This window comes from Squalius cephalus, assembly GCF_949319135.1.
Source record: "Squalius cephalus genome assembly, chromosome: 3".
NCBI classification, from domain to species: Eukaryota; Metazoa; Chordata; class Actinopteri; order Cypriniformes; family Leuciscidae; genus Squalius; species Squalius cephalus.
The window spans coordinates 46,229,560-46,244,455 of NC_137124.1; the positions used below are offsets into that span (position 1 = coordinate 46,229,560).

Sequence of the window (14,896 nt, forward strand, 5' to 3'; positions counted from 1 at the left end):
TTTATTTAATTTTGACGCAATTGTAATAGTAGTTGATTTGACTTGTGTTTTTTCATTTTATTTATGCATACATTTAAGTTCACCTGGTAACTTATATTTTTGTGTTACACACACTATATATGTTAAGTAGAGGTTGAAAAGTTATGAATACTACTTTTTTTGTGTTTAATCGAATTACTTTTATAAGTAATGGTTGTTCAGGCAACAAAGCGTTTTTTAGAGTGTGGAAAAAAAGCAAATAGCTTTATTCAAAATATCTCTGTTTGAGTTTCTTGGGAGAAGAAAGTCATACTGGTTTGGAACAAGATAAGTGTAAGTAACATATTTTTTTTTTAGTAAAGCAGCCATCATCTCTCTCAGAGAGACCCTCATTAGTGTGTCTGAAGCACTAGCCTCGAAGTGAAACCAGACTAAAGTGAGGGGAAGTTGGCAGATTATTGATGTGTTTACCGAGGGTTTCTCTCTGTCGTCAAACATGTCGTTAATCCAGTGTCATCCGAAGTGGATTGGAAAGTCTAGATTGATCGGTGCTAATCTTGATGGATGTCCTAACGCCTTTGCTGGCGGCCGAATCTCGACCGCTGAGACACTCAGAGACTCTTTCTTGCTCTCTCTGTAGGGGATACTACATCGTGGTGGTACCGCTGAAGAAACAACGGCCCGGAAAATTCATCAAACTCTGGGACAATCCGGATGAGATGAATCTGGAAGAGGTAACAGACACCTTACACATCAACACTGGAGTCAATGCATCTATAAATTAGGCCCACTTTACAAACATTATTGATCATGGCAGCGGCCCATGTAAGGACATCAGTCCCAATACAACTACAAGCAGTTGATTTGAAAAGAAAGCAGCAAGACCTCGCAGTTCTACCAGCTCCCTTCATATGCAAATCTGTTCTTGTCCGCTAATGGAGACGGGAACAAAAGACGTTCTCCTCTGAAGGGCAGGATGAGTGGGCGAGAGATAGAGCTGAACAATATTATTTTTAGCCATAGTAAATATTTAAAAGGCTTTTATGTGGCGAGGCGTAAGACGGCGAGTGTTTTCCTCAGAATTGTGCCAGTCGAACTGCCAACTACGGCACGTACGCTAAGCTGCAACTCGGAAAGGGACGGCGCCATGCAGGGATCTCCTTTCTGATTTGCTGACAGCTGGAACCGCCCTTCACCCCCCACCAGCTGGCCTGAGGCAGTTCTGCAAAACTGGTTGCGATGAAGCTGATAGTTCTGTTAATAAAGAAAACACACTGTCAGCATTGCAACCACCGTCATCAAACAAAACAATGACAGGGATTTTTTGTTGTGTGTGTGTGTGTGTGTGTGTGTGTGTGTGTATATATATATATATAAACAAAAAAGTCCCTCCAATTCTCTCTAGTGTACACACGCACACACTCAATTTATTTTACTGTCAATATTTGAAGTCGCCTGTTCAAAGTGGCTCAAGGGCAGAAGAACTGAAGCAGTTTTGACAGCTTGAACAGGATTGATAGAAAGCTTTATCAAAGCGGCCCTCCATCTCACAGTTATTCCTGCGGATAACTACACATACATGCACGTACACACGTGTTGGGTTTTCATTTTTTATGGGGATATTGCATAGACATAATGCTTTTTATACTGTTTAAACTGTATACTCTATCCATAAACCTGCCCTAAACCTATACCTTTATAATGTGTTACACAAAGTTTTCATGTAAAGTGTTACCACAAAAACTAATAAAACTGACAAAAGCACATAAAAAAATTGCTAAAACTGAAACTAAAATTAAAACCAACTGAACATATAAAAATATAATTCTATAAATAATATAAATATATAATTGTATATAAATAATACTAAAATAACACTGGTCTGTTCACAATCAGACTAAATTCAGCAGTGATTAAAATGTGTTTGTGAGTGTGTGCTGAACTGATCAAGCATTTGTCTCTTATTTTTTTATATAGTTGTTGCGAGAAATCAACCGAACGAGTCTCGCTCTTCGGTTCCGAAGGCAGCTGGAGCTGAAGCCGTACATCGCTGCATATTTCCACGAGTTGCCGACAGAGTTCACGCTGGGTGATGCCAAGGCTTACGGAGACTTCGAGAACAAACAGCTGCTGAATGGACAGGAGTATGTGTTCTTCGTGCTGGCTGTGCTGGAGATATCAGACAACGTGAGTCTCATCCTCCACTTTCTATTGCTCTTATGGTAAAAAATAATTTAAAAAATAATAATTATTATTTTAACAAAGCATTAAAGCAATCACACACCTTACAATGTTGCAAGTTAGGGAAAATGACTTTGTAAAGGAGAATATAATGTGAAAATAAACGTATAAGTATGCAGTTATATTCTTCATTTTATGATATTCTTCATATTTTTTGTTCATTAATGTTAGTTAATGAATTAACTCATTTTAACTGGTGGAACCTTATTGTAAAGTGTTATCAATATGATAATATCCTTAAAACAAGATGCAGTTATAAAACTGTGAAGACATCTAATTTTTCTAAGCATAAACCACACTAAACTGAATTGTATGTATGCTTAAGCTTAATTCAAGATATATTCTCTGAACACCAGGCTTATTATTGTTCACATTTTTATTCTCAACTAAATAAGGATGTATGAATATTTATCAAAAATACTGATGAATAAAATAGTTTTATGCCTGGGGGCAAATCTCCTTTGTTTTTTGTCCAAACGATCGCTGACATTGGTGTCAGAGTCACATGATGCGGTCAGAGCGAGAACACCAGGCTGAACTCTATCAGCACACAGCCTGCTGGGAATAAGAGCTGTCTGTCTGTATCTCACAGGGAAAGCCCTGAAGAGCTGTCAGCGGCGGGACTGTGAGATAAACGCCTTCTCTTTAATAGCAGCAGAGTCTTATCAGCTGAACTGCAGAGAGACAGACACACACACATACAGACAGACAGACAGACTGAGGAATGATTAGCTCTGTGAAAGCAGTGAGACTGCATTCACTGTGCACTGAGAAGACAAAAACTCAGGCAGTAGAGCTAGATGCAGTGACCAAACCTCATATCGCTGTTCATGCGACACATCCTGCTCTGTGTTTTCTTTGTCAGTCTTATGTATAAATTGGATAAAGTCAAGTCAAGTCAAGATTATTTATATAGCGCTTTTCACAACATAGGTTGTATCAAAGCAGCTTCACAGTATTAAATTAAAACAATACATCAATGTATTGATGCAGCAGTTAATGCAATGTTAATGCAATGTATTGATAAAGCAGTTATGCACAACTAGAAACAATGAAAGAAATTAAAAATAAATGAACACTTTTATTCAGCAAGGATGCTTTGAATTGATCAAAAGTGACAGTAAAGACATTTTATATTTTTACAAAAGTTTCTATTTCAGAAATTCCTGTTTATACTCATCAAAGAATTCTGACAATTATCACGGTTTCCACAAAAATGTTAATTAGCACAACTGTCATTAACATTGATGATAATAAGAAATGTTCCTTGAGCAGCAAATCAGAATGATTTCTGAAAGATCTTGTGACAGACTGATGCTAAAAATTCAACTTTGCATCACAGGAATAAATTTACATTTTAGAATATACAGTATTAACATGGAAAACAGTTACTTTAAATTGCAATAATATTTCACAATATTACTTTTTTTACTGTATATTTGATCAAGTAAATTATTTCAAAAACATAAAAAAAAATTAATAATTTTAAACTGTTTGGCAGTATATGTCTCATAATATTTCTGAATATAATGCCTGAGAAACGTTTGTGTGTGTGTGAGTGTGTGTGTTGTGTCTAATGTCTCTGTTTATCTGCTTGTGCTGATGATTTGAGAGTAAATTAGATGCTAATCACTGAATGTAGTTCGTAACTCACATCACTGAACACATCGCAACACACACTGCAATGCAATGAATTTTGCATTAATCAGAGTCATAACAGGATTTGAGACCTCTGACAGTGTTTTTATATAATCGTATTTATATAGTTCCGTTTAATTGTTTCCGTTAATTGTTTCCAGCACATCCAGGCTGTTTGACTGTACTTGAATAATAATATGTTGCCATTGATTGCAAGGAACCTGCTTTAAAGAAGCATACCAGCACATCCATACGTACTTACAATTATATGTACGGTTTATGTGAGAATAATTCATTCATTCACATACAGTAGAAAAGCAGTTTCTCCTTAAAGGAATGATTTAGGCACTTTACAGATCAAATAACAAACTCTTTTGTTCTGCTGAATAATTCATGTAAGTGCTTTAACAAAACTGCAAGCTTCAAATTTCTGCTTCTGAATTTTACACAGTTATTGAATTGAGCTGAATAATGCCACTTTCCAAGCTAACAAAAATGTTCCAAGAAAGTTTTGCTAACATTCCCATTAAAGGGATAGTTCACCCAAAAATGAAAATTTGCTGTTAATTTACTCATCCTCAGCCATCTAAGATGTAGTTGACTTTTTCTTCAATAGAACAGTAAAGAAGGTTTTTAGCTGAAACAGTGGTCATCAGTGATTCATATAATGGAAGTCAATGGGTGCTGTCACTTTGAGATCTTGGATGGCCTGAGGGTGATTCAATTAATAGCAAATTTCCCCTAATTAAACTATCACTTTAAGTTATGAAAAGGTTATTTCTGAATGTTCTCTAAATCTCTGAAAAAAAAAAAAAAAAGTTCTTGGTTTTCTTGTTTGTTGGCTTTTCTTAATGTTCAGTTCTCTGAATGTTCTGAAACAAAAAGTAACATTGAAAAAAAGGGCAATTTAAACATTTCTGAAAAAAAAAAAAAAAAAACCAATCCATGAACATGTATAAATTACATTTTTGTGCTTAATTTTTGAGAACATAAGTTGTTCATGATAACTTTGAACAAACGTTCTGTTAAGAAGAATGTTTGCTCATAACTTTGAGAGAACCTTGCCAAAACTTTAGCCAAAGTTCTGAGATTGTTCCCTGTTAGCTTATATTGTCTTTTCAAAGCTGCTTTACAGCTTAATGTGCCACATATTTGATGGTTTGCATAATTTATTCTGTTATTTTCCTGTTTATTACTGTAGGCGCGTTTCCATTACAGATTTGCATTCTAAATGTCGACTTTTTTTTTTTTTCCTGCGTTTCCATTAACCGATGTTATCCGACTAAAACTTCATTTTTTCCTCTCGCGATAAGTAAAATCATTCCAAAAACCATGGGAACGGACGTTGGTAGGTTTTTATGTACTATATCCCAGCCAGTGCACTAGCCATTATTATTAATCGAAGGAGATGTATGTGTGTTTTCCAAGCATTAATGGTAAGGAGCGACCCTTATTATACTTATGTTGTAACAGGTGTTTCTGGGTGTTTCTCCCTCATATCTGCTTCGAGGTCTTGATTGTGGCATTTATTTGAGGTTTAGAATCCATTATTCCTGTAATTCTTTTGTCTTATATGAATTGAGTAAAGAACTCTGTCTTGTATTCTGTCCAAACATACCGCGTCATCTACGTCAGGTGACCTGTAAATGCGGAAAAACTGTTTCCATTGCAGTTTTGCGAAATATTTCTTTTTCGAATTGCCTGAAAAACCACCTCATGCGAGCATAAAAACTTTTTCGCGATAAATGGGAGTTTTTGCGCAATTGACGTGTTTCCATTGGGCGTATTTTCAATTCACAATTTCAATTTGTGCAATTTGAAGGGTAATGGAAACGCGGCTAGTGAAGATGCATTGAAACAATTTGTATTGTATAAAGCCCTAAGAAGTAAAAACTTGACTTGACTTTGAAACCCTCTGCTACTCTCGTACCATAGATGCCCATTGTTTGTGTTACTTTAAATAATATTTCAGTGGGTTCCATTAAACTTAGAGTATTTGGTGTGAAAGTGTGAATTCAGGGTTTCTTGATCAAGCGATTCAGATGACACTGTCGTTGTTTGGGTTTTCTTTCAGATGTTGTACGCGGCAAGTCCATACTCTGATCCGGTGGTGTTTGCTGATATTGACCCACAGCCCATAATCGATGAAGAGGAGGGTCTGATCTGGGTCGTGGGGCCCGTACTGGCCGTTATCTTCATCATCTGTATTGTCATCGCCATCTTGCTGTATAAGAGGTAGAAACCGTGGAGAAACACACACTCTCAATAACCTTTGCACATTATTTGACTTATAATGTGATGTATTTCAGTATTCTCAGTGAAACAGTGAAACTAAAAAAAAGTATGGTGGCTGTTGGTTAACATTATCCAAAGGACTCAATTGTTGAGCTATTAGGGTGAAAGATTATGAATACAAGCTGGTCGTTGGAATAACATTTACTGATGAATTGCTTTCAATAAGAGCTGAAACTTGGGTTAAGAAAGTAATTTGGATTGTTGAATTTAAGCCATTGTGTGTGTATGTGTGTTTATGCAGTTATGCATTGTACGTATCTTCAATAATCTGTGGCCCTCATTTGAATATAGACTGATCTGATCATCTGCTAAAAATTACAGTCAGGCATTGAGTTGAACATCTATTGTGATGAGGTCCTTCATATATCCAGGGTTATTTGATGTCTTCTGATGGCAGATTTATTTGTTAATCACAGAATCAATGTCACGGGCTCATGCACACATCTCATAGTGTAATATTGCAATGTCAACAACACAACACACTCGCTGCCCATGATGCATCAATTCAATCCAAACAAACAGTTTCACATGAGCAATTCCTGCTGTCAAGACATGTACAAAGTGAAGTACAAACCTGTAAATATCAGGGTATAAAACAGATTTTTCAGCCAGGCTTGGAAAACGCACAAAATGTTTTAGTTTGATATTATATTATATTATATTATATTATATTATATTATATTATATTATATTATATTATATTATATTATATTATATTATATTATGTTATGTTATGTTGTTATATTATATTATATTATATTATATTATATGTTTTTACCAAGAAATTAATAATTTTATTCAGAAAGATATAAATGCTGTTATTTTAATAGATTCCATTTATTAATGCATATTTATAAAAGTATCACACTTTTAAAAAAAAGCAGCACAGCTGTTTTCAACATTGATAATAAGAAGAAATGTTTCTTGATCAGCAAATCACCACATTGGAATGATTTCTAAAGGATCATGTGACAATGAAGACTGGAGTCATGATGCTACATTAAAAATCTTACAGACCCCAACCTTTTGAACAGTATTCATTATTAGTTTTATAATTAGTTTTGCTCATCAGATAGGCCAGGGCTTCTCAAAGTATTTTGAATGGTTCTTTCGTTGACCCAAATTCCTGTTGGCACACATCAAAAACACACAATTAATTGAGAAACAAGACAATGTGAGATCAAGACTTTTTTTCTCACACCACTTAGTTAGGATCAGTTGCACAGTGGATCTATGTCTTAACATAACATATCAGATGAAAATGAACAATGCTAAAACCCCTCTGAATATCAGTAGAACTGATGAGGAGATCTGTGCTTGTCTTGGATACTAACCTCTGTTCTCCCTTTCTGCTGCTTTCACTGGAGCAGTCAACCAGACAGGTGAGCGCATTAGAAGAGCTGTACCTGAGACTCACGCAGTGGTTATGGCACAGTCGAGGGCACTGAACACTCATTTCAATTTCGATCACAAGCATGCTTGCTTGACCACTTGCAGTGATGCTCTGATAGTCCAAGCAAAGTTAATTTTGTCATTAAGTATATTATGTTTTTGTTTTTTCTTTTTGTTTTGTTTTTCAGAAAAAGGGCAGAGTCAGAGGCCAGGAAAGGCAGTCTGCCCAGCGGTAAAGAAATGCCTTCCCATCACCCCACAGACCCCGTAGAGCTACGCCGTCTGAACTTTCAGACTCCTGGTAAGAGCTGCTTTACACAAACACAAACCAAACACAAATCCTCAACCACATTGTCCTAAGAAGCTTCAACAAAAGGTTTTGATTCCTGCTATTTTTCCATGAAGTGAAGTATAATATAAAAAGTGAAGTATAATATATTGAATCATGAGGAGCGTGATAGTCTAGAGTGCTTCCCAACCCTGGTACTCTCAATTCCGGATGCCTCCCTTATCTGATCTTATTTCAGGATTGAGTGTTTATAATAACTAACAAGCTGATAAGTTGAATCAGATAATGTTTGATTAGTGAGACTAACAAAATGTGCATTTTTTGGGAACTCCAGGATCAAGTTTGGGAACCACTGGTCTAAAACACACTAGCTCTGTTCCAAAACCCAGTGAGCTGCCTACCTAGACAGAATTTTGGATGATGTCTTTGGTGCACTCCAGACTTTAAGGCTGCTCAAAATGCCTGGAGTAACACCTCACTAAAATTGTATGGCAGCATTGCATTTCGCCTTTACCGAAGGCATTGCGACATGCTCAGAAACATGTCATCCGTAAGGGAGATTACAAGGTCTGTTTTACCCGATATTTCTGTATATTTCTTGGTCGCTAGCTTTTCAGCAAGATATCATCAAATTGTGTGGTGCTGCCTATAAAGAATTTGTCAAATCAGTGACTCAAGAGGATCAATTATAGATTCTGCCTATGTAGACAACAAGGCAGCTCATTGGTTTTGGGAACAGATATACCGTCTTGGTCAGCTTTTAGGCGCCTCTGTGTCATTCAGAAACACAGTCTTAAATGAGTCCTTGGACATAAACAGAGTAGAAAGGTCAAAAGCTGTGCTCTTGTTTTTCTTAGCATATTTAAGATGTAATGCTAAGGTCTGTTAGCCATATGGAGCCGGAAATAGAAAGCAGACCTCTTGAGGAACCAGCCTAAGTGCTCACAAACACACAGGACAGGTGGCTTTAGGACAGACAAAAGGGCAGGAAATCCCTCTGGACTCAGGAATTGCAGCTTTACCGCTGACCCAAGTACTCCAAGCAACACATTCATAGCAGCTCAGTGAGTTTACCTGAAGAGCAAAGCCTGTCGAGCTAACCGAAGCCAGCGTAAGAAGACCATGGCGATATACAGAATATTCAATACAACCTCTGTTGGTGATTGTATATTCCGTTGGTGAATCAAGACACACATATACACACACATGTAGGTGGGCCATTGTGCTCGAAGTAAGCGGAGTGTGAACGAGGTGTAGAGGAATCTGGAAATTGTCGAGCGGTGAAGCGCTGCTCCCTTCTGACCTTGGTGAACAAGGTGACGTACACTCGGCTCTAGAGCGGCCAGCCGTGAAGACCTATAGATTTATTTTCTGAGGGGCAGAACAGTGGTGACAACAGTTGCTCCATTAGTTTCTCAGAGGAGAACCTGGTGCCAGCGAGACTAGCTCTAAACACACTGAACCGGAGTCCATCTATCTGTCTGTCAGAAACACCTGGGCTGCAAGTGCAAGACAGATGGACTGGAGAGAAACAGTTCACCTTTATAATAAAAACAGCTTAGACCAGCATTTGCTGGTGTTAGCTTGCTTCCAACACTTTTCATACTACTGGTCTGTTTTGATGGTTTTAGAGGGTTTGGGAGGCCAACCAGCCAACCCCAAAAACTCACTTCCCCCACAACACAATTCATAACAGCTCACAAGGTATGTTTACTAATTTCCCTCAATTGAATTTCTCAATCCAATTATAAATGGATTATTTGGGTGCATGTAAACATAGCTAGTGAGTTTATTCTGAGGATTGACATTTGTTGACAACCAAAACCCTTAAAAGTGCCATTGGTTATTATATAGTTTGTTGGGGAATCAAGGCATACACATGTAGGCTTCCCATTGTGTTTGAAAGCACACAAGCATGAATGAGGAATGTGGGAAGTGTTGCGAGGTCAACACGACTGTTGATCTTGATGGAAAAACCTGACAGAAGCAAAACAGCTTAAAAGCCTGTGTTTAGCTGGTCTTAGCCCAGAGTCATGGTCTGATTTAGGACCATTCAGTGGTTTTGTGCTCATCATCAGGGTAGACTAGTAGCAGAATAGTCAACCACCTCAAGCTGGTTCAAGCTCGGTTTTCTTCTTGAAACATTCATCAAGTGCCAGAAAAAAAGTTGTTGAGGATCCAAATCATTAACTTGATTCCCATCCATGCACCGCAGCCTGTGTTAGGTTTGATATTCATTTACAACACAAACATGGCAGGACTCATACTGTATTCACGTGTCGGGTTTGCATTGCAACATGGTTTCAAGAGTGATGTTCCATGCACTCAATCCTCTCCGCAGCTCTTTATTAGTGGACTCATGTCCCTCTTTCGCAAATAGCCTCTTAGAGAAGCTTTGCATCCTCCATTTTCCCTTCAGGCAGGGGAACGCAGGCTCTCGACAGCTGAAGATCCCTCTTCAGTGAGAACGGCTTCTGCATTAGCCCTCCTCTCTTCAAACCCTTGATGCTGTCGTGCGGTCACCCAACCCTCCCCCCATCTCAGTTTTCATCTTGAGGGTGCTTGATGTCGCTCCGACGCATTTCTCCGAATGGCAGTTTCATTGTCACCGCGGCTGGTAATGGGTCTTGAGAGGCGGTGGATGGCAGCTCTCTCCTGCTGCTTCCATTAGCTAATGCCCTCTTCTATCAGCCCAGAGATGAAAGAACCGCAGTGCCACGTCCAAGCGTACGGACTCTTTTTCTGTGGCACGCAGGCTGTTGTTATGCAAACCGGTTATCAGAGAGCAGCTTCTGCTCCTCGACTATTCAAAAGCATCCTCTGCAGTGCAAACACAAGCTCTTTCTCTCACAGACATGCGCCTTTGTTACTGAAGAGAACAAGCAAACACGCGCATGATAAATGTGCACGCCATCTTCTTTCTCCTTGTTACATTTGTTTGTTTTGACTTTTTTTTTTCTTTTCTGTTTCTTGGTTTCCCTTCCAAACTTGTTATCCTCATTTCCGCATGCTTGTCGTGTGTTAGCCATTGGCATGCGTGAATTTGTTTTTACTAACAAACTTAAATATAAAGTTGAAGCGTTGTTCCAAACTGTCTATTGTCATTTCAGACTGTGTTTCTACTGCCTCTTTTTAGTTCCGGTAGTGATCGATCACCACATTTGCTTGTTTTAACGTCAGCTAGTATGATTTATCCCCGTACCCTTTTCCTTTGCAGGTTCAGCCACATCGGTTTACCCCAGTAACCTCCATTTGTCAAGTTAGTCGTTCTTGTTTCTACATATGCCACTGTGTCTGTTCATTTTCTCCAATTGCTCTCTTGATTGTCTCATTTATTTATGCGTTCATCGACTCACACCGCTTTGCCTCACACCAGCGCAGGAGACGGGGTTTGATATGTTGCATTCTTTAGACTCATGGCCGGCTCTGACTTTAATATCCAGCCCCTAACGTTCTCCTCTATTCCATCTTTCCACCATTTTAAAGCTTGCAGACGAATAACATTCTTCTTTTCATTAGGAATGCTCTGTGCGGCTTTTGTGTCCATTTTCTTCAAGCATGTGGCTGCTTCGTCCAATCATACAGGCCAAATAAAAACCTCACATTCTCCATCCTCTATAATGCTCATCTCTCTGTGTATGCTCAGATTCGCTAGCACTTACATCAGGACTCTTTGTTTGTCTCCTGTCCGTAGGGATGGCCAGTCACCCTCCCATTCCGGTCATGGAGCTGGCTGATCATATCGAGCGCCTGAAAGCAAACGACAACTTGAAGTTTTCACAGGAATATGAGGTAATAATCAGCTGTTCTGTTACTTTCTGCAGGGAAAAAAACAAACTGTGTTTGTTCTCAACCCCTTTTACTCTTATTGCCAAAGGCAATATTTCTGGTATTTTCTGCTATAATGGCAAAGTTTTAACATTATAAAATCACAAGGTTTAAAAATCAGTTGTCAAAGTTCAGCACTTTTGTACTGAAGTAGGAAAAGTAACAAAGTTTAGTGAAAAATAAATACATTTTCTTTAAATTACGAATGAATTACACAGAAAGCGAGCAAATAACAAGCGTTCCCTTAATCACTGAAACTGACGGTTGGCACACTTGCAAAAACTCCCATTTTAATCAGTGAATTTGACTAAAAGTGCACAATAAATCTTTAAATTACAATGTGTCTAATCGCTTTGTTTGTTATAATGAGAGGATTTGTGAGCACGAAGGACTTAATCTGGCTCTAAACAGAAACTCATTCAGTGTTTTGAGGGATATTGAGCTGAGTCTCACAACCAACTGGTAACTTAAACACCTCTGATTGGCCATTATTTTCAACAATAATGCCTGTGATTGGTTACAATACTCGATGCTGCAAAATCACATTGTAAATAGACACAATTGCACCGATTAACACGCCAGGTTGGGGTGAAGCTGGAGCGACTGACAGCACCTGGCAAGCCTATTACGCCAATGCGACAGCCCTAAACAAACCCAAGCAAAATCTAAATCTTTTCGCATACCGCCTGGAACCCACACAAGTACAAACGGTTGGGAATCACTGATCTAAAGCTTTGTAAAATAATCCAAACAACCACTGATTTATGATAACCTCCTTTATTTTCAATACAGTTCTTAATATAGCTTATTTTATACCATTTTTCCACGCCTAAATATATTTACACCTACATTTAAACTCGTTTAACAAATATTTTAGAAGTAAAAATGACACATTTCAAAGTAATTCAAGTGTAATCAACCGGTCTCTGTTGTCCTGTTTTCACCGTAACAATGCTGATTCTCGTGCTGGAAATGGGCTCGCGTTCAGCGGCGGAACTGCTTATTTCAGAATGCCACCCTGCGGTTCATCCATAGCCACAAGATGCTGTGGCTGTTTCCATAACCTGCCCATAAACAATCAGTGCACAGTTCTAAGAACATATTTCAATATCCAAAGTAATTATATTCAGTATCTTTTGGAATAAATAATTCATTTTAGGCAAGGCATCAAAAGTTTCCATCATCCGAAAGGACAGATGCGTTTAGTTGAATGACATCACATCCCTGTAGTTTGCTTTGCATTTAATAAAATGATTTACAGCACAGTAACAATTTTATAGATGAAATAAAACATACACAAACCTGTATTTTATTGAAAAAATGCACCAATTCGGCGGCGCTGAGAAGATGAACGTGATCGCACCTCACCTGCCTTTTTGTTCCACTATTCTCTCTCTCACACATACATACATTCTTCTCTTACGTACACATATTTTCTTCAGACATACATACACTTTCTTCTTACATACATTTATTATTTATAATATTAAATGTATACTTTGAATACATTTACATAAGAGCAAAATGTATGAATGCGTGCATTAAAATATGTGACTATGAAAGCAATATTATATGTATGTGAAAGGAGAATGTAGGTGTGTGAAAGCAAAAATATATGTATGTGAAAGGAGAATGTAAGTATGTGAGAGTAGAAATATATGTATGTGAAAGGAGAATGTAAGTGTGTTTAAGTGCCAGAATGAATAATGTCTTCTTGTTTGACTCTTCATACTTACATGACAGAAGCAAGTACATGAACAAAAACAGATGGTCATGTTCTTGGGCATGATTTTGCAGTATTCACATCTTATTTTTTAAAACTTTATATTTGAATCCCAGATTTATTTGAGATGATTTGAAATGTTAAAAGGCTTTAAAACAACAAATCGAATGCTTTTCAACATTATTGCTGGTAGTTTTAAGGCCAAGCATTGCTATCACTGTTACTCACACTGATTTGATAAGAAACACCTTAGCAACACCCTGCCAAGCGTTCCTGCGCGCCATGTGTAGCGTTCAGAGGGACCACCGCTATTCGGTTTTGACCTGATGAACGTTCAACGCTCACAAATGCGATTGTATCGGTCACGCTTACAGCTCCCCACCAACCACAATGAAACATTTCCTGTCCGTATTTCCCGCCACCTATCAGCTGTCATTTAACACGCCAGCGTAGGAAAGGTCAGGTAGGATGTTTCTCTGTGTAATCTTGTAGTTGGGAGAGATGTGTCGTTGAGATTGCAACATTATGCTCTGTTTTGTTTTCCGACGGGTTGTTATTTGAGTGGAGCGGGGCCGTGAGAGCAAGGTTTCGTCACTTTTCTTCAGGCCCCTCAGTCTGCGGTTACTGAGCATGAGGTCAGACGTGGAGCTCCTCCAAGACGGATGCCAGAGCTGAGCTAAAACATACGGGATTGTCATTCTGGGGTGGTTTTGCATGGGCACGGAAAGTAATTTCAGCAGCACAATGAAGCGGGCGAGATCACAAGTAATGTTTCAAAAGATTTGGGCAGAATGACGCGGCTTAACTGGAGATTTGTCATCTTTAGTGACGCTTTATGGTGCGGCGCGGCGCGGCGCGGCGACTCGCCCTGGTTGAAAAATAGCACCACTGTCAATTTACGTTTCTTCATATTGGGCCCCGGTTGTTACACAAACAAGCGCAAGCACTTTACTGCGAAAACAGCAGCGTTCTCCTCTTCTCTCAACAGCCAAACTCAGACTGCAAATGTGGAATATCTGTCTTGGCTATTGACAATCTCAGAGCGTTTATCGTTTTGGTATTTTGGAGTGTAATTTGTCCAAGTGGGGCTGCGATTTGTTTGCAGTCGTCGGCTCTCGTTTGAAAGGGCACATCAGTGGACAAAAGCGCCGTTTGAAAGGGAGCACATCTCTGTGTGATCCTTTAAAATCTATTCAAGGCATGAAGACATTACTTTCCCCTCTACGCTTACGGGACCAATTTTCATTCATTCAACGCTCCTCTGAAAACTGTAATTTGAAATTTGTCAACGAGGAGAGCTGGCTTGCAGGCAGATGCGTATCATCTTTTCATTTTCAAAAGACACAGCGGAGACCGAATAATTTCATTATTAAAGTAAATGGGAAAAAATTGCAAACTGCACATAAGACTGACGCTGAGGTCATATTGTGCACAAAAGCTCTTTCACTGGCAGACTCATCCCGCATTCTCCAGCGCTTTCATGCCGACACCTGTTTTTTAATGCTTAGGGC

At 38.6% G+C, this 14,896-nt stretch overlaps 1 protein-coding gene across 26 annotated transcripts in view; it reads left to right on the forward strand.

The window, feature by feature from the left end:
* Positions 1 to 14,896, forward strand: part of LOC307155595 (receptor-type tyrosine-protein phosphatase delta) — an 846,598-nt gene that overhangs the window by 800,455 nt on the left and 31,247 nt on the right. For 5 of the 26 annotated variants that reach the window (XM_079866351.1, XM_079866362.1, XM_079866357.1 and 2 more), the window contains 7 exons: positions 620 to 713; positions 1,957 to 2,166; positions 5,933 to 6,093; positions 7,521 to 7,535; positions 7,734 to 7,846; positions 11,052 to 11,093; positions 11,529 to 11,626. In XM_079866351.1, the coding sequence (XP_079722477.1) occupies positions 620 to 713; positions 1,957 to 2,166; positions 5,933 to 6,093; positions 7,521 to 7,535; positions 7,734 to 7,846; positions 11,052 to 11,093; positions 11,529 to 11,626 (733 nt within the window). The remainder of the gene's footprint in view (positions 1 to 619; positions 714 to 1,956; positions 2,167 to 5,932; positions 6,094 to 7,520; positions 7,536 to 7,733; positions 7,847 to 11,051; positions 11,094 to 11,528; positions 11,627 to 14,896) is intronic. The other 21 variants (XM_079866370.1, XM_079866371.1, XM_079866359.1 and 18 more) reach the window with 5 other exon arrangements.